This window comes from Podarcis filfolensis, assembly GCF_964270895.1.
Source record: "Podarcis filfolensis genome assembly, chromosome: 3".
NCBI lineage: Eukaryota > Metazoa > Chordata > Lepidosauria > Squamata > Lacertidae > Podarcis > Podarcis filfolensis.
The window spans coordinates 121,925,132-121,949,663 of record NC_139606.1 but is presented as its reverse complement, the minus strand read 5'-3'; the positions used below and the strand labels follow the sequence as shown (position 1 = coordinate 121,949,663).

The 24,532-nt window shown below is 49.3% G+C and overlaps 2 protein-coding genes across 2 annotated transcripts in view; both read right to left on the bottom strand.

Moving 5' to 3' along the window:
* The window catches only part of LOC310759217 (zinc finger and SCAN domain-containing protein 31-like), a gene marked incomplete at its 3' end in the record, with an annotated part of 29,933 nt that extends 10,187 nt beyond the window's left edge, over positions 1-19,746 (bottom strand). Inside the window, exon 1 of the mRNA XM_083606154.1 lies at positions 19,710-19,746. The remainder of the gene's footprint in view (positions 1-19,709) is intronic.
* LOC310759216 (uncharacterized protein) lies at positions 459-23,865 on the bottom strand (the record flags this gene model as incomplete). The annotated part of the gene is made up of 6 exons (XM_083606153.1): positions 459-1,004; positions 13,394-16,049; positions 16,631-16,757; positions 18,422-18,503; positions 22,743-23,198; positions 23,738-23,865. 5 exons carry the CDS (start codon positions 23,863-23,865, stop codon positions 14,599-14,601), a joined length of 2,244 nt encoding a protein of 747 aa, XP_083462279.1. The 3' UTR covers positions 459-1,004; positions 13,394-14,598.
* Positions 23,866-24,532: the final 667 nt, after the last annotated feature.

The following is a 24,532-nucleotide window of genomic DNA, read 5'->3' as shown; positions in this document are numbered from 1 at the left end:
AATACATAACTTTAAAATTGGCAGCCTGCATCAAAATAGCAACATTCAACTATTACTTAGAATAGTATAACATAATGATAACATATAAAAGTTAAACAGAAATCCACTCAACGGTTACAATAATATCTAAACTATAACGGCAAGCCACAGTACACAAAACAATACAATACACATTGAGAAGCAGAGGGTTGGGCAAGGCAGGTGGAAGGAGGCCTTGCCTGATGGAGTCTCTCCCCTCACCCTTTGTCAGAAAACCAGAGGCTTTTCTGTTATAATATGTGATGCATTACCAAAGAAAATAAGAGACTGTTTATGTACGCAACGACGGCAGAATGTTTTTGGCCCAGAGATGGAAAGAAGGTGAAGTACCGACTAAAGAAGAGCGGCAGACCAAACTGATGGAATGCGCAGAAATGGCGAGACTAAGGGGAAAGATCAGAAACCAGGAAGAACAAGTATTTTTAAAAGACTGGAATAATTTTACTGTATGCTTGAAAGACCACTGTAGACAGTTAAAATCATGGGCAGGGATACAAGGACACTTGTAATGTGAACTGAACTTTGGTTACTATGGTTACATAATAGATGGATAATGGTAAAAGATGCGGGGGGAAGGGAAAAGAGAACATCTTTAGAACTGGAACCCATGTGGGGGAAGGTCTGAAAGAACCTTGTTACTGTTTATGTTTTGGAAAGGTTACAGTTATTGTGTATAACTTTATGTAAAACCAATTTAAATTTTTTAAGAGCTGGCCATCTCCCAGCCATCTGGTCTAGGGCACCACCCACTAACTGCCTGAGTCTTAACTGGATTGAGTTTCAGTTTGACATTGAGTTTCAGACATCCACTCCACCTTCCTCCCAGGGAAGGCAAAAGGAGCAGAGACTGCTATAGACTACTAAAAATGCTGAAAAACGGAGGGACACATTCCATGCTGGATGCCATCAGACGGTTGACTCATGTTCAGCTTGTGGTCCACTAAGACCATTAGACCTCTGCAATTCTATGATTCTATGTAATATTCATAGAATCATAGATTTAAGGAAGTATTTTGAGGCAGCGTGTTGGTGCTGGATAAAAAAATGGATATTATTAAAAGATAATGAAGTCCTAACGTTAGAGGGCTGGGACAAAATATATGGATGGCGCGGCTACTTATTCTATGATAAAAAAGAACAACACAAAAAATTTACAAGCCACATAGTAAGAAAGACTCTATTGGATGTCTGGGAAAGAACAAAAGGAAAAATTATTGAGAAAACTCCCCAATGGGTTTCGCCAGTGAAAGCAACTACAACATTAAAGAGTAATGTAAAAGAGACTTGGCCAACATATAAGGAAATATTAGAGGAAGCCGATGGAAATATTAAATTAAAAACTTACAAACAATTACAAACATTTAGAATAAATTGGTTACAATATTATCAATTAAAAGCAACTTATGAAAAAGACATAAAAAGGGGGGGATTTGAAAATAAAACCTCAAAATTAGAAAAGGAAATACTACAGAGCGATCAAAAAAATACTTGCAAAAATGTATAGACTATTAATGAAAACCACCCTAGAACAAGAGACGAAAGGGGAAAACATGTTAAAATGGGAGCACGATTTGGGATATGAGATAGATCTGGAAAGATGGAAAACTTTTCGGGAGGAAAATGTAAATTTTACTGCTTGTGATTTATTAAGGGAGAATTTCAGAAAAATGCACCACAGATGGTACCTAACCCCTGACAGATTGTCAAAAATAAATAAAAGGAACAACGACAAATGTTGGAAATGTAACAGAACAAAAGGTACATTATATCACATGTGGTGGACATGCCCAAAGATTAAAATCTTTTGGGACATGATCCATGACGAAATAAAAAAATTGATAAGGACATCACATAAAAAAAAGGCAGAGGCATATTTATTAGGAATCTTAGATAAAGATATCCCCAAAGAGAAAATTAACTTATTTCTATACGCGACAACAGCGGCAAGAATTTTGATTGCTAGTAACTGGAAAGAGGAAAGAGAATGGTTGGGGAAACTTTGCGAGTACCTGGAATTAGCAAAATTGACAGATATAATAAGGAGAAAATCCAAAACTATGGTTATGAAGCAATGGGAGTGTTTAAATGATTATTTACAAAATCAGGGCTCAACTACAAAAATCTGGTTGTGTTTAGAATAATCTTGTGCGTAATATAACAAAAGATACAAAGTGAGACATTAAGGAAACCCAAAGGGAAAATATGAAGAACAGAGGCTCTGAAGAACGGATTATTAAAAACGCGTGAGGTAAACAGTGGAAGTCGTTTTTTTCTTTTCTTTTCTTTTTCTTTTTTCTTTCAAAAGAAACAATTTGTTTAAGGTAGATAAGGACAAGACGAAATTATACAATTGAATGTAAATATAGATGGGAAATGGCTATGTATTGTGAGTATTTATCTACTTTAAAAAAAAAACCCTATATGTCAGGGAACTGACATCGGAGCCAGAAGTGGAGGCAAGGCTCCCAAGCAATGCCGGAGAAGGGCCCAGCAGGGAGAGAGGGAACTCATCAGCTGGGGAAGGAAATCAGCGTAACACCAGGGAGAAAGGGGGGCGGATGGGGGAATCGGAGAGGGGGCTCCAGGACTCTTCGCCGGAGACCAGCGGGGAGAGCACAGGTCCTCCGCTACCCACACCCACCCTGCGCAGAAGACTTCCGCGCAGGGAAAGTAGGCGTAGACTTGGCGTCAAAGAACTTCTTTGCTGGAAGAAGTTCAAGAAACGCCCACTGACGGATTCTGCTAGCGACTGAAACAGCCACGAAGTGAAGGGCTGTCCAGCCAGGAAAAGGTTTAACCAGGCAACCTAGCCAGGAGTGGCGGCAACTTACGCACGAGCAACCCCATATAACCATTACAGCAATCCGTCAGTCCCTGACGTTGCTTGTGCACAGCGACAGGCAGGCAGCACCATGAGCCAAACCGGAGGAGCCGGCGCCACGGAGCAAGCAGCTGGAGTGCAAAATCTGGTGGAGAGGAACCGAGATTTGGAACAGCATGTGGCTCTGTTGACGGCGCGGCTAGACGAAAGGCGGAATCAGGATGCACAGGTCAGACACACCCCTGTCGCAAGGAAGGTACCGGGACTGGTGCACAAGTTTGGGGGGAAGCCCCAGGACTATAACGCGTTCCGAACGGAAATAGAGTACGCTTTGGAACTGCAGCATAATGACTTTGCTGATGATGGGGAAAGGGTGGCCTATATTGTCGGGCATCTACAGGATGGGGCCCGGGAATGGATCAGGCCCCTAATGGCGACGCAAAATGCTGCCTTGAAGGACCATAGGAAATTTTTTGGAGCGATGGATGCAATGTATTCCAGTGAAGTGGAGCGAAATGTGACTCGCCGGGAATTGATGGGGTGCAAGCAGGGGAGCCAATCAGTTAGAGACCACTGGTCGCGTTTTGCGATGCTGATCCACCGGCTCGGGTGGGATCTGGACTCTGAACCCATTCAAATGTTGTTTGAGGAGGGGTTGTCCCCAACGGTGAAGGACGAGCTTTCCCGCGCGCCCCGCCTACAGTCGATGGATCAGCTGACCAAGGCTGTGCTTGCAATAGGAGTAAGACAGGAAGCGCGGGCTCAGGAGAAGCGCAAAGGGAGAGGGGAACGTTGCCATGACTACCGCATTCCTGAAATGCCGAGGCAGCCTTCCCAGCCGGCTGAGCCAATGGAAATAGATGGCGCGCGCGCGCGCGAGGTTTCAAACTCCAGTGAAGGTCGCAAGAGGGAGGGAAAGGATTGGAAAACCACCAAGAAGTGTTTCCTCTGCCAACGGCCAGGACATTTTGCCAGGGTCTGCCCTCAAAGAAAGGCATGGCAAGGGATGGTGGGAGACGCTGGCTGTGAGGAGGAGGGGTTAAAGGGGCAGGCGCAGGGAAACGCCAATGCTTGGCTGCCAATCAGCGGGCACAGCAGCCAGGCCAGCAACCAATAGAAGTGCCCCAGCCAGACCCCCCCAAGGCAGCTATAGCCATAGAAGTGGTGCTAGAACTCCCGAATGGGCACCCAGTTAAGGTGAAGGGGCTGCTGGATTCAGGCAGCTCCTGCAATTTCTTCAGCAAGAACTTCGCTCTGGAGCACCAACTCCACCTGCTGCCCCTGGATTTTCCCTTGCAAGTGACCACCATCGATGGCAGAGAACTTCTGGGAGGGGAAGTGACGCACCAGACCCCACCAATGAGAATGAGGGTTTCCAGGCACACAGAGACCATTGCCTTTCACGTAGCCACACTGGCAGGACCCCCAATAATATTAGGGATGAGCTGGCTGGCACTACATGATCCAGTAGTGGCATGGCATCAGCGGACGGTCACCTTTGGGTCAGCTCACTGCTTGGAACACTGTCTGGGGGGGGGGGGAAACCCAAGGATGACCGTGGCCAGGGTGGCTGGGATGGCGGTGGAGCCAAAAGGGGAGGTACCACCACAATATGCTGACCTGCAGGAGGTCTTCAGCAAGAAGGAGGCGGATAGACTACCCCCCCATAGGCCCTTTGACTGCCAAATCAACTTACTCCCAGGGGCTCAGCTGCCGGTGGGCAAACTGTATGCCATGTCAGACCGGGAAATGCAGGAGTTGCGGGAATGTATAGACAAGAACCTGAAAAGAGGTTTCATAAGAGAATCAAAGGCAGTGGGGGGCAGTCCGGTGTTCTTTGTGGACAAAAAGGATACTAATAAGCCCAGGCTAGTTGTGGACTACCGGGCCGTCAACCTGGTGTCAGAACCCGTGACCTTCCCAATGCCCAGGATTGACGACATTTTAACACGGGTAAGGCAGGGGAAAATTTTTACCAAGCTGGACCTCAGGGGAGCGTACAATTTGATTAGGATGAGGGAGGGGGACGAATGGAAAACCACCATGTTCACCCCCCTGGGGGCCTTTGAGTACTTAGTTATGCCATTTGGATTACAGTCGGGCTCCGCCTGTTTTCAAGCTTTCATGCACCACGTGTTGGGGCCCCTGCTGTACAAGAACTGCGTAGCCTTTTTGGACGACGTCTTAATCTATTCGGACAATGAGAAGCAACATGTCAGAGACGTCAGGGAAGTGCTAAAGAGACTGCAGAAGCACCAGTTGTGGGTCAAGCTGGAAAAATGCCAATTTCACGCAAGAGAGGTTGAGTTTCTGGGGTACAAGTTGTCAGACAAGGGCCTAGCTATGGACCCCAGCAAGGTGCAGGCAGTGCTGGAATGGAAGACCCCCAAAGCCCGGAAGGACATGCAGAGGTTCCTAGGGTTCAGCAACTTCTACCAGAAGTTCATCAAGAACTTTGCCCACTTGACAGCGCCCATCACAGATTGTCTCATAGCAAAAAGAACAGAAAGTGCCCAGCAATCCTTTGAAAGGGTGAAGAAGGCGTTCGCTTCGGAAGAGCAGCTCCTGCACGTGGATCTGCAGAAGCCAATGAAGCTGGAGACTGACGCGTCAGACCGGGCCATCGGAGCGGTACTGTTGCAGCAGGGGGACCAGCAGAGCTGGAGGCCGTGCGCCTTTTTCTTGAGGAAGCTGAGCAAGTCGGAGCAAAACTACACGATGTATGACCGCGAACTGCTTGCAATTTATGCAGCATTTCGATGATGGAGACATCTGCTAATAGGGGCGCAGCACAAGATCCAGGTGTGTACGGATCACAAGAACTTGGAATACTGGAGGACTGCGCGAGTACTCAACCAGAGACAGGTTCGATGGGCACAGGAGTTCTCCAAGTTTTTCTTCGAGATCCTGTACGTGCCGGGAGAGGAAAACGTAAGAGCAGATGCTCTCTCCCAGAAGCCGGAGTACATGGAAGGAGAGGGACCGCCAGAAGTCAGACACGTGTTCCCCGAGAACCGATGGGTGTGTGGGGGAGTGTTGGTTGGGAAACGAGAACTAGCCGGGCTTACTAGAAACGACAAATTCGCTCAAACAAAAATCAGGGAACTCCGGGACGGAAGGGAAAACCATGGAGGGTTTGAGGAAAAGGAAGGGCTACTGTACTACAAGGGAGAGCTGTACGTACCGGGGGAGACCTTGAGGGGAAGGGTACTCAAACAACTCCACGACAACCCAACAGCGGGGCATTTATGTCGACACAAAACCATGTTGCTTGTCACCAGGCAGTTCTGGTGGCCAAGGGTGAGGGAATGTACGGGAATATGTGCGGGGGTGCGACCGCTGCCAGAGGGCAAAGGGGGAGAGGGCTGCACCCGCAGGGTTACTGGAACCCTTACCCACGCCGGGAAGACCTGGGAGGTGGTATCCATAGATTTTATGACAGATTTGCCCAAGTCAAGGGGGAAGACAGCAGTCATGGTAGTAGTCGACCTGCTAACAAAAATGTGCCATTTCATCGCTTGCTCGCATGTGGTAACGGCAGAGGTAACAGCCAGGTTGTTTGTAGATCACATCTTCAGGCTGCATGGGCTCCCTCGAGGGTTGTCTCGGATCGCGGGTGTCAGAGCTGCCCAAGGTCCCAGCTCACAAAGGACCAACGCTGCTTCGTTGTTAAGTACAAAAGTCTTTATTGAAGTTCATTTTCACTTCCAGAGCCGCAGCGCGCAGCTCTACGTCTCAACTGTCAGACCGCTGATGCTCCGTCTGAATCTCCTCCCCCTGTACACCAGTTTAAGACCCTCGCCTTGCTCCACCTTTTCCGCTGCTCTTTCCTCCTCTGGGTCCGCCTGCCCGCCGGGGTCTCGCCTTTTCTAGACTCTTCTGACGCTGATTCCCCTGAGCCTTCTCCCTCCCTCCGGCGGGCTTTAGGAGCTGGTTCCCCATCCGGGTCTCCTGCTGTCCCTCACGCCTGTACATTTGAACTTGGCGCGCGCGCCCAGCCAGCAGCTTTCCTCATGACCGTTTCACTGCTGCCGTCACTGCTTCCCCCTTCGGGGGGGGCTAGCTGCAACTGACCTCCCCTCCATTCCCCCACTCTCCGATGGAGGCGTGGTCAGCCCTGACTCATCTCCTCTCCCCGCTGGAGGAAACGCTGGTCCTGACACATGTGACTCTTCCCCCCCACTACGCTCTGGTGGGGAAACTGGTCCCGATCCCCCACTGCTACTTTGGGGTTCCCCTCTGGATCCGTGTTCCGGGTGCGTCCCCCCTGGGACCCCCCTTGTCCTGACCATCGGCGCCCCCTTCTGGGAATCTTCTGATTCACTGGAGAAGCTCATGGAATCTCTCGGGCCACTGTCATACTCCCCTATGCTGCCCTCGGATTCTTCCCCTTCGCTCTCCAATTCCTCTCTCCCCAGTGCTCCTGCTCCTGATTCCCTGACATCCATCCCCCCTCGAAGCCCCCCCTTCCCCCCTCCCCCTCTTCGGGTGTGGGTTCCGGGTGCTCCAGTGCTGTGGGTGTGAGTGCGGGATACCATTCTTCCCCCCCGGTGTGCAGCCGGTCCGCAGGATCCGGCCAGACCGCAACGGGCTCGTCGACGTTGATTTCTTCTGCTTCCATCTCCCTGCTGTTGTGCTCGAATCCAGGATCTTCCCCCAACACGTCCATGTCCTCCCCTCCCCCGGGTACCTCTGGTGAGACTGCGTGTAAAGGTCCCCGCAGCAGCTCCCTGCGCCACCCCACCTCCGGTTGAGTGTCCCACCAATAGGAGCGGTCTGTGGCAAACCCCGAGAATGACCCCTCCGGGGAACTTGTTTCCGGCGGCGTCTCTTCAGCTGATGGAAAACCCTGGAACGTACTGGCTGAAAGTGTGGGTGTGAAAAGCCAGTCGTCGAAATACTCTGCCGGCATAGGTCTGTGTGGGAAGAGTGCATGGAACTCGTCTTTGAGGTAGTGCTCCTCCACGGCATAGCACGGTACCCATCTGTTGGCGCTGGCTGGGCTACCTTCCCTGGCTAGGAGATATTCCACCCCCTCTTCCCCCCACCTCGAGTCCAAAATCTCCGTGACCTCGTTGAGTGGCGTCGCCCTCCGTGACCCCTCCCTCTTCAGAGATTCGTTAAGTGGGTCTGGTGCGTTCCCTGGCGCCTGAAACCTGTGGGGTGCCCTGTAGGGTGTGAGCACTGGCCTATGAAAGACTGGGTGCATTCTGGAACCCTCCGGGAGTGTCAACCGGAAGGCCACTGGATTGATTTGCGCCGCTACCTGGTAAGGCCCCAGCTGCTTGTGTTTGAGCTTCCTCTTAGCTAGCGTCCTGGCCGGCACTGCCTGGGCTGCTAACCAGACCCAGTCCCCCACCTGGATGTCCTCCCCGACCCTCCTGTGCTTGTCTGCCTGCATTTTGTAGGCGTGTTTCGCCAGTTCCAATTGCCTTCGGGGTTGCTCGTGGACCTCCTGTAACTCTGCTGCTAAGTGCTCTGCTCCCCTTGGCTCCCCCTCCCCCTTCGTCTCTAACCCCGGGAAAGTTCTGGGATGCCGCCCATTATTGGCGAAGAACGGTGTCACTCCTGTAGACCCGTGCTTCGTGTCGTTGTAGGCAAACTCGGCCAGCGGTAGGTAGTCCACCCAGGTCTAGGGTTGTTGATTGGCATAGCATCGCAGGTACTGCTGCATGATGGCGTTGACCCTCTCCGCTTGTCCGTTGGTCTGCGGGTGTCGTGCCGACGCTAAGTTGATCTTGACGTTCAGGATGCCCAGCAGCTTCTGCCAGAAGCTCGAGACGAATTGGCAACCCCGGTCGGACAGGATGGACCGCGGCAAGCCGTGAGCTTTGAACACGTGGTCTATGAACAGCTTGGCGGTCTGTTCCGCTGTGGCCACCTTCGCGCACGGAATAAAGTGCGCCATCTTGGTGAACATGTCTACGACCACGAGTACCGCTATTTTGCCTCGCGAACTGGGCAGATCTGTGACAAAGTCCAGGGCCACTTTCTCCCACGGTTCGAGCGGCGTCTGTAGGGGTTCTAGCAGACCCGCCGGCTTCCTGTGTACTGGCTTGGCCCTTTGGCAGGTGTCACACCTGGAGACGTAATCCGCGACTTCTCCCCTCACCTTGGGCCACCAAAAGTCTCTGGTTACTAATTCCGCCGTCTTGTCCTTGCCGAAGTGCCCCGCGCTGGGCGCGTCGTGTAACTGCTGCAGGACTTTTGCGCGGAGGTCGTCTCCGGGTACGTAGAGAGCCCCTTTGCGGATGAGCAGTCCGTCTCGTATCTGGAACTCGTCGTCCTTCGCTGTGCCTCTTCGCACCTCCTCCATCTTGGATTGTGCGAACGAATCCGTCTGCAGCGCTCGACGCACCGCGTCCAGGTCCACGGCGGCTGAAGCGCACGCCCACGCTTTCGGTGCGAAAATGTGTTTGGCCGCCACCGGTGCCGCTTCCTCGAGATACTGCGGCTTCCTGGATAGTGCATCCGCCATGACGTTGTTGTCTCCCGGGATGTATTCTATCCGGAAATCGAAATCCGCAAAGAACTCCGCCCAGCGGATGTGTCTCTGGTTCAGGAACCGCGCCGTGCGCCAGTACTCCAGGTTCTTATGGTCCGTGCGGACTTGCACTGTGTGTCTGGCTCTGACGAGGAAGTGCCGCCACGCCTTGAAAGCTGCATGAATGGCCAGCAACTCCCTGTCCCAGATGTAGTTCTGTTCCGCCTTGCTGAGTTTCCTGGAGTAGAATGCGCACGGCCTCCATTCCCCTTGCGGATCTTGCTGCAACAGGACGGCCCCCACCGCTCTGTCCGAGGCGTCCGTCTCAACCCTCATTGGTCTGCTGGGGTTTACATGTAGCAGCTGTTCTTCGGACGCGAAGAGACGCTTGAGTCTCCGAAAGGACTGCTCCGCCTGGTCCGTCCAGATGAACTTCTTCTTCTTGGAGCTGAGGGTGTCCGTGATGGCCGCCGTCTCCTTCGCGAACCCCTTGATGAACTTGCGATAAAAGTTGGCGAAGCCGACGAACTTCTGGACCTCCTTCCGATTGCGCGGGCTCTTCCAGTCCAACACCGCGCGGACCTTGGTGCTGTCCATGGCGAGTCCCTTGTCGGACAGCTTGTAGCCCAGGAAATCCACCTCCGTCATGTCGAACTGGCACTTCTCTAGTTTGGCGTAAAGTCTGTGCTCCCGTAGCCTCTGCAGGACCTCCTTGACGTCCCTCTCGTGAGCCTCCTGCGATTCCGAGAAGACCAGGATGTCGTCCAGGAAGCAGACGCACCTCTTGTAGAGGAGTCCCGCTAACACGTGATGCATGAAAGCTTGGAAGGTATGGGAGCCATTTTGCAGACCAAAAGGCATTACGCGATATTCATAGGTGCCTAAAGGTGTAAACATGGCTGTCTTCCACTCATCGCCCTCCCGCATGCGTATGAGATTGTACGCCCCTCGTAGATCCAACTTGGTGAAGAGTCGTCCCTTCCTCACCGTCGCGAGCAGGTCGTCGATCTTGGGCATGGGGAATGTTGTGGGCTTCGTCCTGGAATTGATGATCCTATAATCAACTATGAGTCTGCGTTGGGGCGTGTCCTTCTTCTTCACGAAAAACACGGGACTGCCCCCCACTGCTTTGGATTCTTGGATGAACCCCCGCTTCAAGTTGTGATCTATGAACTCCCTGAGTTCTTGCAGTTCGTCCTCAGACATGGAATACAGTTTTCCAGTCAAAACAAAAAAAAAATCCCCCCCCCCTTCCAGTAGCACCTTAAAGACCAACTAAGTTAGTTCTTGGTATGAGCTTTCGTGTGCATGCACACTTTTTCAGATACACTGAAACAGAAGGTGCCAGATCCTTCTATATAGTGAGAAGGTGGGGAGGGGTATTACTCAGAAGGGTGGTGGGAATGGGTGGTTGGCAGATAGCTGTGATGAGCCTGTTGACGACTCTTAACGACTGCAATAGGTCTTACAGGAAAAAGCAAGGGGTGAGAAGGTGAAAAATGGCTTTGTCATGTATAATGAGATAAGAATCCAATGTCTTTGTTCAGACCAGGTCTCTCCATGGTTTTAAGTTTGGTAATGAGTTGCAATTCAGCAGCTTCTCTTTCCAGTCTATTTCTGAAATTCCTTTGTAGTAATACAGCTACTTTGAGATCTTGTATAGAACATGTCCCAGGACATTCTATACAATGTCCCAGGACATGAGCTTGTTGCAGGTCGAGGTGGGCTTCTTGACAGCGAGACACCCGGAAACCAACGGGCAAGCGGAAAGAGCGAACAGTATACTCCAGCAATACCTACGCTGCTACGTCAGCGAGAGACAGAACGATTGGGTAGAGAAACTAGCGCTGGCCGAATTTGCGTACAATAACGCTGAACATGTGTCCACGGGAATGAGCCCATTCATGGCCAATTATGGGTGTCACCCCAGGGCCTTCCCGGGGAGGGGGGAGGAAGGGTGGAGCGTACCTGCGGCAGAGCAGTTTGTGGAAGAAATGGAGGCCTTGCACCAGCAACTTAAGATGAACTTGGAACGGGCCAAGGAAATTTACAAGAGGCAGGCAGACAAGCACCGTCGGGAAGTGGAGACCATACGGGTGGGAGACCGTGTGTGGTTGTCAACCCAAGGGTTACCTTTTAAGGGAGGGTGCAAGAAGTTGCGGCCAAGGCGGCTGGGACCTTTTTTTTTTTTAAATAAGATATTTATTAAGATTTTTTTAAGTATTACAATAAAGTGAAAAAGAAAAAAAACAGATAAATAACAAAAATACAGAATAAAAATAATTAAAAACACATAAATTTTCAATTGCTTATTTTCCTTTAACTTGTTTCCCGGACCTCCTCGTACCTCCCTTTTTTGTATTCCACCACAAATTGTTGGTTCAGCAAATCCTTACCATTATATTATTATCTATTTATAATCCTTTTTTTTTCATATTCTCTTAAAGCATTACAGCTGCAAACCACTTAATTTCAATCCAACATCATTCTAACATTCATTAATTTTACAATATTTCTGTAGATAGTCTTTAAATTTCTTCCAATCTTCTTCCACCGACTCTTCTCCCTGGTCTCGGATTCTGCCAGTCATTTCTGCCAATCCCATATCGTCCATCACCTTCATCTGCCATTCTTCCAAAGTGGGTAGATCTTGTGTCTTCCAATACTTTGCAATAAGTATTCTTGCTGCTGTTGTAGCGTACTCCTTTTGAGGTAACACAGCAGGTGAACCCCGTGGCATTCAAGCTCAAGTTGCCGGACAGCATGAAAATACACCCAGTGTTCCATAGGTCCCTACTCTCACCGTACAGGGAGGGGCGGGAATTCCCAGGGCGAGAGGGAGAAGTCACCACATACCCGCAGGTAGAGGAGAGGGAACACCACAACCGAGCCAAGGAAATACTCGATTCAAGATGGCGAGGGCGCCAGGTGGAGTACTTGGTAGCTTGGGAGGGAGAACCCGAGTCAGAAAACACGTGGGTCCCCGCGGAGGCTATCAATGATGGGTATCTTATGGAGGAGTTCCACAGCCTGTTCCCAGATAAACCTAAACCACTAGCGAGATTCTGGGAGGAGCAATTTGGAACCACAGATGATGAAGAGGATTTTGTGGGTTTTCCTGCCTCCGAAGAGGAGGGAGGAGAGGCGTCAGAGGAAGAAGAATCGGACTGGGAGGGCCACCCCGCGGGAAGAGATCAGAGCGGGTGGGAAGCGGAGTTTGAATCCTCAGAGGATGGCGACAGCTCCTTCCGGGGATTCCCCGCATCGTCGGCCGAGGAAAGGGACGAAGTTGGGTCAAAAGGTCGGGCCAGGGGTGGAGGGGGTCCTGGGGGGGAGGTGGATGTCAGGGAACTGACATCGGAGCCAGAAGTGGAGGCAAGGCTCCCAAGCGATGCTGGAGAAGGGCCCAGCAGGGAGAGAGGGAACTCATCAGCTGGGGAAGGAAATCAGCGTAACACCAGGGAGAAAGGGGGGCGGATGGGGGAATCGGAGAGGGGGCTCCAGGACTCTTCGCCGGAGACCAGCGGGGAGAGCACAGGTCCTCCGCTACCCACACCCACCCTGCGCAGAAGACTTCCGCGCAGGGAAAGTAGGCGTAGACTTGGCGTCAAAGAACTTCTTTGCTGGAAGAAGTTCAAGAAACGCCCACTGACGGATTCTGCTAGCGACTGAACAGCCACGAAGTGAAGGGCTGTCCAGCCAGGAAAAGGTTTAACCAGGCAACCTAGCCAGGAGTGGCGGCAACTTACGCACAAGCAACCCCATATAACCATTACAATATATGACCTGTTTTTTTTACTTTTTTATTCTCCTTTTGTTCCCTTTTTCTTTATTCTGATATCTTACATTTCATTTCACTGTGTTATCATGAATAGCATTTTATAGAGGTATAAATAACTGTAAATATGAAAAGAGACAAAATATTCTCTAATTCCTTTTCCTTGGATAGATGTATTTGTTTTTCTCTTTTGTATTTTCTTTTGTCGTGATTATGTATGTATTTTAACGCGTATTGAATAAAAATTTATTAAAAGTTAAAAAAAAAAAACAATTCTATGATTCTATGTAAAACACCACGTTTGCCAGCAGCACATGTGAAAAGGATCTAAGGCTCTTAGGACACCAAAAGCTTAACGTGAGTCAACAAGGTGAGTCAGTAGCAAAATAAGCTAATGCTATTTCAGGCTATCTCAACAGACGTCTAATGTCCAGGTCATGGGAAGTAATACTATGTTCCCGTCTGCCTTGGTCAGACCACACCTGGAGTCCTGTGCTCAATTCTGGATGTCACAATCAAAGGAGGATATTGAGAAGTTGGAATCTGTGCAGAGAAGGGTGACCAATATAATCAAGCATTTGGAAACCAAGCCTTTTAAGGAACGAGAGAAGGAGCTGGGTAGGCTTAGCCCAGAAAAGAGGAGATTGAGAGGACATAGGAGACCCATCTTCAAATACCATGATTCTCCCTGCTGTGAGTTCCTTGATGGTAAGTGAGACTTTTCTTCCATTTGAAGCTCTTTCCACATTCCAAGCACTGATATGGTCTCTCCTCACGGTGAATTGTTTGATGGGTCCTAAGGGTATCCTTCTGACTGAAGCTCTTTCCACATTCCAAGCATTGATATGGTTTCTCCCCTGTACGAATTCTTTGATGGGAAGTGAGACTATTCTGTCGACTAAAGCTCTTCCCTCATTCTAAACACTGATATGGTTTCTCCACTCGGTGAATGCTTTCATGTGAAGTAAGGGTATCCTTCCGACTGAAGCTCTTCCCACATTCCAAGCACTGATATGGTTTCTCCCCTGTATGAATTCTTTGATGGGAAGTGAGACTATTTTTGTGATTAAAGCTCTTCCCACATTCTAAGCACTGATATGGTTTCTCCTCTATATGAATTCTTTGATGGGAAGTGAGTCTATCCTTGCGACTAAAGCTCTTCCCACATTCCAAGCACTGATATGGTTTCTCCCCTGTATGAATTCTTTGATGGGATATGAGATGGTCATTCCGACTGAAGCTCTTTCCACATTCCAAGCACTGATATGGTTTCTCCCCTGTATGAATTCTTTGATGGGATATGAGATGGTCATTCCGACTGAAGCTCTTTCCACATTCCAAGCACTGATATGGTTTCTCCCCTGTATGAATTCTTTGATGGGAACTGAGACTATTTTTGCCACTAAAGCTCTTTCCACATTCCAAGCACTGATATGGTTTCTCCCCTGTATGAATACTTTGATGGGATATGAGATGCTACTTCCGACTGAAACTCTTTCCACACTCCAAGCATTTATAGGGTTCATACCTTGTATGCCTTCTTTGATGGCAAGTCAGACTTCTCTTCCTACTGAAGCTCTTACCACATTCCAAGCACTGATATTGTTTCTCCCCTGTATGAATTATTTGATGATCTGTGAGCTTAGCTTTCTGCCTGAAGCTCTTTCCACATTCCAAGCACTGATACGGTTTCTCCCCTGTATGAATTCTTTGATGATAAGTGAAACCCTGCTTGTCACTGAAGCTCTTTCCACATTCCAAGCACTGATACGGTTTCTCCCCTGTATGAATTATTTGATGGGATGTGAAACTTTTTTTCCAGGTGAACTTCTTTCCACATTCCAAGCACTGATACGGTTTCTCCCCTGTATGAATTCTTTGATGGGAAGTGAAACTATTCTTGCTAGTGAAGCTCTTCCCACATTCTAAGCACTGATGGGGTATCTCCCCAGTGTGAATTGTTTGATGGGAAGTGAGATGACCCCTCTGGCTGAAGCTCTTCCCACATTCCAAGCACTGATATAGTTTCTCCCCTGTATGAATACTTTGATGGGAAGCGAGATGGACCCTTTTCCTGAAGCCCCTTCCACATTCAAAGCATTTATATGGCTTCTCCCCTATGTGAATCCTTTGATGGTATATGAGACAGTCCTTCCGACTGAAGCTCTTCCCACATTCTAAGCACTGATATGGTTTCTCCCCTGTATGAATTCTTTGATGGGAAGTGAGATGACCCCTCTGGCTGAAGCTCTTCCCACATTCCAAGCACTGATATAGTTTCTCCCCTGTATGAATACTTTGATGGGAAGCGAGATGGACCCTTTTCCTGAAGCCCCTTCCACATTCAAAGCATTTATATGGCTTCTCCCCTATGTGAATCCTTTGATGGTATATGAGACGGTCCTTCCAACTGAAGCTCTTCCCACACTCCAAGCACTGATATGGTCTCTCCCGACTGTGAATTGCTTGATGATAAGTGAGATGTCTCTTCAGTTTGAAGCTCTTTTCACATTCCAAGCACTTGTATGGTTTCTCCCCTGTATGACTTCTTTGATGGGCCTTGAGAACAGACCTGTGACTAAAGCTCTTCCCACATTCTAAGCACTGATGGGGTTTCTCCCCTGTATGAATTCTTTTATGGAAAGTGAGACTATTCTTGCGAGTGAAGCTCTTCCCACATTCCAAACACTGATGGGGTTTCTCCCTGCTGTGAGTTCTTTTAGGGAAAGTGAGAAATGTCTTCTGACGAAACGTCTTACCATCTTCCAAGTACCGATAACGATTTTTCCCAATAGGATATATTTTATGGGAAGTAGAATGGGAGCTCAGACTATAACTCTCTCCACACTCCAAATATTTATACAACTTCCCCACTGTGTGAATGTTGTCACGGTTCCCCTTGTTCATAATTTCCAATCCATCAGCACCTGCATCAAAGAGAGAAACTGATTAGAGCCTCAGGAAGAAATAGATCCCCCAATTATGGAAGACTGCTAATGAATGTTTGTGATAGATGAAGAACGGAAGGGAGTTAGATCTGAGGTCTTACTACAGGGTTCACTGCCTTTGTTGACTCTCATTGACGCCCAGATTGATGGGAACCTGAGATTCAAACAGCCTGGCATCTTCCAGGGTGGATTTTGTTTGACCTAATCGTGGAATCTCCTCCATCTATCTGCAAGGCCAGTTGTCTCTTTGGTCAACCAGAAAGCGACAGAAGCAAAAACAGAAAACCACACAGAAGCCGCTACTCCTGCCAACACATGGAAGGTTACATTCAAGAAGGTCTGGGCAGCTCAGACCAGCCTGGTCATGGTTTAAAAAGGCATATGTGGGGCAAGAATATTTGCAGACAGAACTGTAGATTCAAGGTGAGCTGTGGTGAATGAGAATCCCAGATGCTGTCAAGCGCCAGCAAAATATTGCAGGATTCTCACAGGTGTAGGTAGGGGTGTGTGTGTGTGTGTGTATTTCAAAACATATATTATAGTCCAGCAGGAATCCTTACTGAGAGAGTCCACAGTCGCACGGTTCTCCTCCATGACTTCCTTATGCAGAGCTCTCTGGTCAGGATCCAGCAACGCCCACTCCTCCTCTGTGAAATACACAGCGACATCTTCAAAGCACAGAGGACCCTGAAGGAAAAGGAAAAAGGTCCTCTTCTGAGACAGCATAAAGATTATCTACTACACATTGCTCAGTTGTTTTCTGCCCATTCATTGTTGTGTTGTTTTAATGGGATTATTTTGCTGCACGTTTTAGGTCTGGATGCTTATTTTAGCATTTCAGTTGATTTATTTTACTGTGCATTTTAATGATGGGTATTAATCTTTGTGTGAATGGGTGGAACTCCGCAGGATGTTCTTCAAATTATTCTGTCTGTGGAAGTATTCCTGTCTGCCAGACAGAACGATCCCTTCTTTACTCCCGCTGTGCGATGCTTGGGGGGCGATGGGACCCTCCCTCTGCCCTACAGCCAACTTCAAGGGGCTCATGGGGGCACAGAGAGGGGGAGGAGGGGGATTCCCCTTCTACAGCTGATGGGGCTGCTGAGGTGAATCCCAGCCACTGTTTGTTATGGCTTCTCAACTTCTTGGAAGCTTCTCAACTGCTTAGAAGCCTGATTAGATCAATATAGAAATATAGCTGCAGCTACTGATAAATCATAAAAATAGTGACATTCCGAAGCCCAGCTAAGGAGAGATGGCTGTTCATTCCTGTCAGCACATAAACCTTCTTGAATGGCATTGTCCATCTTTGTGTTAATGTTGTGTCGAGTATTGTTTATATATTGAATTGTATTGTTTTTTCTTTCTTTTGCTTTTGCTTTTTTCTTTTCTTTTCTTTTCTCCTTTTTGTAAGGTTTAAAAGTAATAAATATTATTTTATAAAAAAGGTAGGAGGGGAATCCCCTTGTACAGCTGATGGGGCTGCTGAGGTGAATCCTGGCCACTGTTTGCTATGGCTTCTCAACTGCTTAAAAGCCTGATTAGATTTTGGCATCTAACGATCACTATAGAAATATAACTGCAGCTAATGATAAATCATAAAAATAGTGACATTCCGAAGCCCAGTTAAGGAGAGATGGCTGTTCATTCCTGTCAGTACATAGAGTTTCTCGAATGGCATTGTCCATCTTTGTTCAGGACAGAGGCTTTGACAGAAGCCAAGAGGAGGAGAAATTCTTTCCGGCCCAGAGGCTCCCTGGCTGCCCCACTCCTCTGACTCTTTCCCCACAAAGCTCTTTCCCCATACCAGATCTGTTTCCACAGCTGCTGCTTCTCCTCCGTTCTCATGAAAAGATGGATGAGGAGGTCTGGGGGGCATCCATCTCTCACCTGCAAAAGACAAAAGTCAATGGCAAGCCATCAGCTCCTGCGTCTCTCACTTCTTCAGATACACTGAAACAGAAGTCTCTTTCAGAAGTCTGTTTCAGTGTATCTGAAGAAGTGTGCATGCACATGAAAGCTCATACCAATAACAAACTTAGTTGGTCTCTAAGGTGATACTGGAAGGGATTTTTTTTCTTTTTCCAACCACGGCAGACCAACACGGCTACCTACCTATAACTAGAGGTTCGGCACTTGGAGATAAGTGCCATAGATGTGCCATGGAAAAGGTCTTGCTTGTTGAGTGCATTTTGACATTGTACCCATTTCAAATTTTTGTTCTGTCAAAATATATCTCTCCCCCCCCTTTGGGCTCTTGGCCCCAAGTGCCTCCCCCCCCAAATGTGAACAGAACCCAAAGATTAGTTTCAAGATCCACAGAATGAGAAGAAAGACGAGTTCCTCCTTACCCAGTGGCCTCCCTCTGGCGTCCAACGGAGTCTTTTCTGCCTCACAGGAATCCAGGCCCATTTCCGCAAAGAGACCTTTTTCCTAAAAGAGTAACAAGGATTTAAAACAGAGAATGGGGAGAAGGATTAGAAAAAGAAAGATCGGAGCAAACACTTTAGGGGAGCAGATCTCATCCCTTGCTTCTCCAAAGAGGGCGAGCCGTTAGGAGAGCATCTTGGAAGGCTCCCTGTCTTGCCTGGAGCCCCTTGGGAGTTTCCAGAGGAAAGTCTCTCTCACCTGCTGCTCTGCTTGCTTCCTCTCCTCCGCCTGACTCAGGAGGAAACCTTCAGCCAGGGCTACAGCCTGGGAACTGGTCTCCGCTCCACATTCCCTCACCCAGCTCTCCATCTCCAGCGGAAGGACAGCCAGGAACTGCTCCAAGATCACCAGGTCCAGCATCTCAGCTTTCGTATGACTTTCTGGCTTCAGCCACTGACAGTCGAGGTGGTGGAGTCGGCCGCAAGCCTCTCGGGGTCCTTTGGTCTCCTGAGAGCCGGACTGCGTCAACTGCTGGTTCTGCACCTCTGAGCAGAGGGTGTCCTCCTCACCTGGGATCTTCTGCTCTGAGTTTTCCCATAATCTCCCACTGCTCCCAGTTTGGAGGGCAGGGCCTCCTCCCGCTTCAGGGTCAGCTGAGTTTTGCTCATCCATCTGGGCTCTCATGAAGCCTCCAAGAGATCGGAAGGAATCCTTTTGCATTCTGCCAAGTTCTGATGGTCCGATTTAGAGGTACTAGCAAAGCCTACAAAGCAAACATATTGGTCTGTTATCAGACTGATACTTGGTCAGGAGAAGAGAAATGTTTCCTGAGCAAGCGTGGCTGAGTCTTGCTAGGAGCCAGGGCTGGACTGCACTATATCCCTGACTGAACTTTCATCCAAGGTACTGAAGGAGCTTGGGGATGTAAGCTCAGAGCCTTCATCTAGAGCTCTGAGGATTCTTGGACCCACAGCCCCCTCCCCGCCTGGGCCAAGGGGGGGCAGAGGCCTCGAGCTGAGCAGCCCCCCTGCATCCCGGGCTCCCCAAGGCAGCAGCAGCCCGAGGAGGGACTGGGCTGCTCCACCCCAAGTTCTCACTGGCTGCGTTTCTTTCACGCCCCCCCGGTTTCCGCCCGCCCCCCCGGGCTTCTCTGCCCCCCTCCTTCCCCCAATGGCAGGACCCCTCGCCTGGTCGGGGGGGGGGAGAGGCCCCGGCTGAGCAGCCCCCCAGGACCCCGAAGGCCGAGCCCAGGAAGAGGGGGAGACTCACCCGAGGAGACAAGAGGGGCGCCTCCGGAAGACCCGCCTCTTCCTGTCCTGTCCTCTCTAGGAGGGCGGCTCCGCTGCTCTTAACCCTTGGCCCGCCGGGCGCGCCCAGCTGGTCTCCTTTGGGGGGAGCCTGGGGGCCGGAGGAGGAGAAGGAGCCCGGCCAGGAGCCGAGAGGGGGGAAAGAGGCGCCCCCTGGAGCATGTGCAGAGCGCCCTGCAGGCTGGCTGGGGGTCGAGCAGCTCCAGGGACGGGCAGACCTCTCCTCCGCCTGCCCCGCGGAGCCTCCCCTCCGCTGCCCGGTCTCGGTCGCCGAGGATGCGGACCTGGGCTCGGCAAGGCAGCCGGGGCCGAGCAGGCGGGGCGTGGAGCGCGGGCTGCCCAAGCGGCGCCTCCAGATAGCAGGGCGCGCGCCCTCCCCGCCAGAAGTCCCCCTGCACGCTCACGCGGCCCCAAAGCGCGTCCCCGCCGAGGAGAGGGGCGCCCGCGCTGCCGCCGCCTCTCCTGCACGCCCCCCCCCACTCAGGCCGCAGCAGGCGGGTTCCAGGGGGGCTCTTCGGGCTGACCCCCCCCCAGCATAGCTGTCAACTTACAGATTTGAAAAGAAGGGACCAGCAGCCCAAATAAGGGATTTTCCAAGGGCCACAGGTATGTTCAACTTCTGAGCCCCTCCGAGCCAAAGGCAGAAAGCCCAGCCAGCAGCCAAACGAAGCCTCAAGCGGCGGTTCCCACAGCGCAGCAACCCGGCAAAGGGGATGCAGCAAGGAAAACCACCGTCACCTCTCCGCTGGGAAGCGCTGAGCAAAGGCGAGTCCCCAGGCAACGCAGCCGATTTGATCAGCACAAAGCATGCAAGCTCCACCCCCCAGTCGTTCTTAGACTCCTTATTGGGTGAGCAACGCAACCAAGCAACACCGTTGAAGCCTCCCTCCTCCCTGGCCGGCAGGGAGGGAGGGAGCGGCTTCCTTTGAAACCTGGGAAAAAAAAATTTTTTATATATAATATTTTATTAGGTTTACAACCAAACTTAAAATAAAAGACACACATACAAAAAAGAAACACAACAATAGATACAATACAAACACAACCAATACAATAAAACAAACACAAATCACTCTTTTCTGATTATTCAACTTTGATTAACTTATTTTCCTGACTTCCTCCCGCCTCCCTTTTTTGTATCCTTCTTTACAATTAGTTCAGCAAATTCATATCCTACTACTTTATCCTTAAATATTTTACCTCCCAAAATTATAGTTTCAAATTTTTATCTCTTGTTGCTAGAACCCCTTCATTTTATTACATTGTCATCCGCATTCATACATTTTACAATACTTCTGTAAATAAATTTGAAATTTCCTCCAATCTTCTTCCACCAACTCTTCTCCCTGGTCTCGGATTCTGCCAGTCATCTCAGCCATTTCCATATAGTCAATTACTTGCATCTGCTATTCTTCCAAGGTGGGTAGATCTTGCGTCTTCCAATGCTTCGCAATAAGTATTCTTGCTGCTGCTGTAGCATACATAAAGAAAGTTCTATCCTTCTTTGGCACCAATTGGCCAACCATGCCTAGGAGAAAGGCCTCTGGTTTCTTCACGAAAGTGCATTTAAGCACCTTTTTCATTTCATTATAAATCATTTCCTAGAAAGCCTTAATCCTCGGGCATGTCCGCCAAAGGTGAAAGAATGTACCTTCAATTTCATTACATTTCCAACATTTGTTCTTGGGCAAGTAATAAATTTTTGCAAGCTTGACTGGGGTCATGTACCACCTGTACATCATTTTCATAATATTCTCTCTTAGGGCATTACATGCCGTGAATTTAATCCCAGTGGTCCACAACTGCTCCCAGTCAGCGAACATAATATTATGTCCTATATCTTGTGCCCATTTAATCATAGCAGATTTTACCGTTTCTTCCTCAGTACTCCATTTCAACAGCACATTATACATTCTAGATAGTATCTTAGCATTGGGTTCTAAGAGTTCTGTTTCCAACTTTGATTTTTCCACCTGAAAGCCAATTTTTTTATCTTGATTATAAGCCTCTCTTATTTGAAAATAATGTAACCAGTCTCGCACCTTCCCTTTGAGCTTGTCATAACTCTGCAATTTCCACTTGTCACCTTCCTGCTCTAAAATTTCACAGTACTTTGGCCATTTCGCCTCCATATTAAGTTTTTTCATAGCTTTCGCTTCCATAGGTGATAACCACCTTGGGGTTTTGTTCTCTAAAAAATCTTTATATCTTGTCCAGACATTAAATAATGCTTTCCTGACAATATGGTTTTTAAATGCTTTATGCGCTTTAACCTTGCCATACCACAAATATGCATGCCACCCAAATACATTATCATAACCTTCAAGATCTAAGATGTCAGTGTTCTCAAGAAGTAGCCATTCCTTCAACCAGCAGAAAGCTGCTAATTCATAGTAAAGTTTAAAGTCTGGCAGGGCAAACCCCCCTCTGTTTCTTGAATTTTATTCTGGGCTTTTTGCCCTGCCAGACAAATCTAGAAATATCTCTTTGCCACCTCTTGAAACAATCCATCTTGTCAATAATTTGTAATGATTGAAACAAAAACAACATTCTCGGCAATACATTCATCTTAATGGCAGCAATCCGACCCAGCAAGGAAAGCTTCAAATTCGACCAAATCTCTAAATCTTTCTTCACTTCTGACCAGCATTTCTCATAATTATCTTTAAATAAATTTACATTCTTAGCAGTCATATTCACCCCCAAGTACTTAACCTTCTTTACTAATGTCAAATCTGTCTCTTTCTGAAACCTCTCTCTCTCCATCGGCGTCAAATTTTTCTCCAAAACTTTAGTCTTTAACTTATTTAACTTAAATCCTGCCACATGACCAAACTCCTGGATTAATTCTAAAGCTCTCTTAGTACTGGGTACTGGCTCTTGTAATGTTAATACAAGGTCATCTGCAAAGGCTTTTGAAACCTGGGAAATTTAAGGGATATCATCAATAAGGGACAGCAGCGGGACACGGCGCTGGGATAAGGGACTTTCCCACCAAAAAAGGGATGGTTGGCAGCTATGCCCCCCAGCCCCCTTCCTAGGCTCTGCATCGGGGGTGGGAGGTTGGTCCAGAAACATCAGGGGGGGCCGCAGCTGGCAAGGGAAGGGGGCAAAAGGGGGGCGCTCAAAGCTGAAAGCCCCCTTTGCTGCTAAACTCCAGCCCAGCCTCGCTCTGGGTGTCACCCCAACTGGAGTCCTCTGTTGCCCCAGCTCTTCACGAGGTCTGGGCTGGGCGGACAGGAGCTGAGTCCGGAGGTCAGAATGGTCCCTCTGTGCTGTTGGGCAAGGAGCTCGCTTCCTCCGCCCAGGGGCAGATCTACCCTCCACCTCCCCTGGACCAGCTTCTCCCCCGTTCACCCTCTCGGCTGCGCCTCTGGAGCTTCGGGGTCTAACCTGTTCCTCCCCAGCGAGGGGATGGTGAGGCTTCAAGGAGCCGCCGCGCACCCCAGACCTGGAGCGGGCAGAAAGGGCAAATGCCCTGAGAGAGCCCTGCATGGCCGGACACCCTCCCTCTCTCTGCCTGTTATGTACTGAGTTGAATAGGATCCAAAATGCAGCAGTCTGATTGGTCCTAGAACAATGCAGCAGTATGATTGGTCCGCAGGAGCCACCCAATCGAGCTCCAGGTGGACGTGAATCCACAAACTGATTGGTCCACAGGAGAATCCCAGAATTAGCCAATCGCGTGCAGCCCATTGTGTAAATAATGTATATAAAGCAGATATTGTGGGGGAACTTTCCTCCTCACCACTATGAGCTGAATAAAGAGAATGAAATCCACTCTCGACTCCGAGTATATTTCACCGCCAGTCCCAAGAAGAGTTTGGATTTGATATCCCGCTTTATCGCTACCCGAAGGAGTCTCAAAGCAGCTCACAATCTCCTTTTCCTTCCTCCCCCACAACACTCTGTGAGGTGAGTGGGGCTGAGAGACTTCAGAGAAGTGTGACTCCATACTTTGAACGTGTGCCCTCCGTGTGCCCTCCATACCTTGAACGGGCTCGGGCGGATAGGGCCACATGCCCAGAGGGGGACTGCAGAATCTCCCGCAGGTAGACTGGCTCACCAAAGGGATGGATGGCTGGGGGAAGCCCTGCATCCTCTGGGAGGGGGTCCATAGCCGAGGGGAAGCCAAGGATCTGGTTGGTTGTGTTTCTACACTGCAGAAGGTTCCCCCTCGGACCCCCAGAATGAAATAACCACATCTCACAGAGACGGAGGAGGACGAGTCTTTAATTCATTTAATGAGCAAAGAGGCAACCAGTCCAATGCAAGGTTTCAACACAAAGTCTCTCTCTCCCCAGAGGGTGCAGTCCTTTTAACTGCAAGGACAACAGTGCGGTTGTTCCAGGAGGCCAAGGCTGCCTGCCTGTCCCGTTATTCTCCTGGACGGCTCCTGGTGGAAGGTTCTCCGGCCTCTTCCATGCTCTGGCCATTCTCCCAGATCTGGGCCACTTGCACCCACCAGGAGCGACGCCTCAACACCTTCCACATGGGCTGCATCAGGAGCGGCACTTTTCTCTTTTATGAACCTCTTCCCACTCCCATGGGAACCCCCCACCAAAGGAAATGCACCATTCAACCTCTCTTTTTCTCTTAAAATTTCTATTTTGTTGTCAGTTTTCAGAAGAGAAATGAAGTGAAAAAGATGGAGAAAGGTCAAGCCAAACCAAAGGAAACTGCTTGAAACTGTGATACAATATGTAGGTATATAAGTAGTACGATATAGTGACGAGTAAAATATTACAGTGGTACCTCAGGTTACATACGCTTCAGGTTACAGAC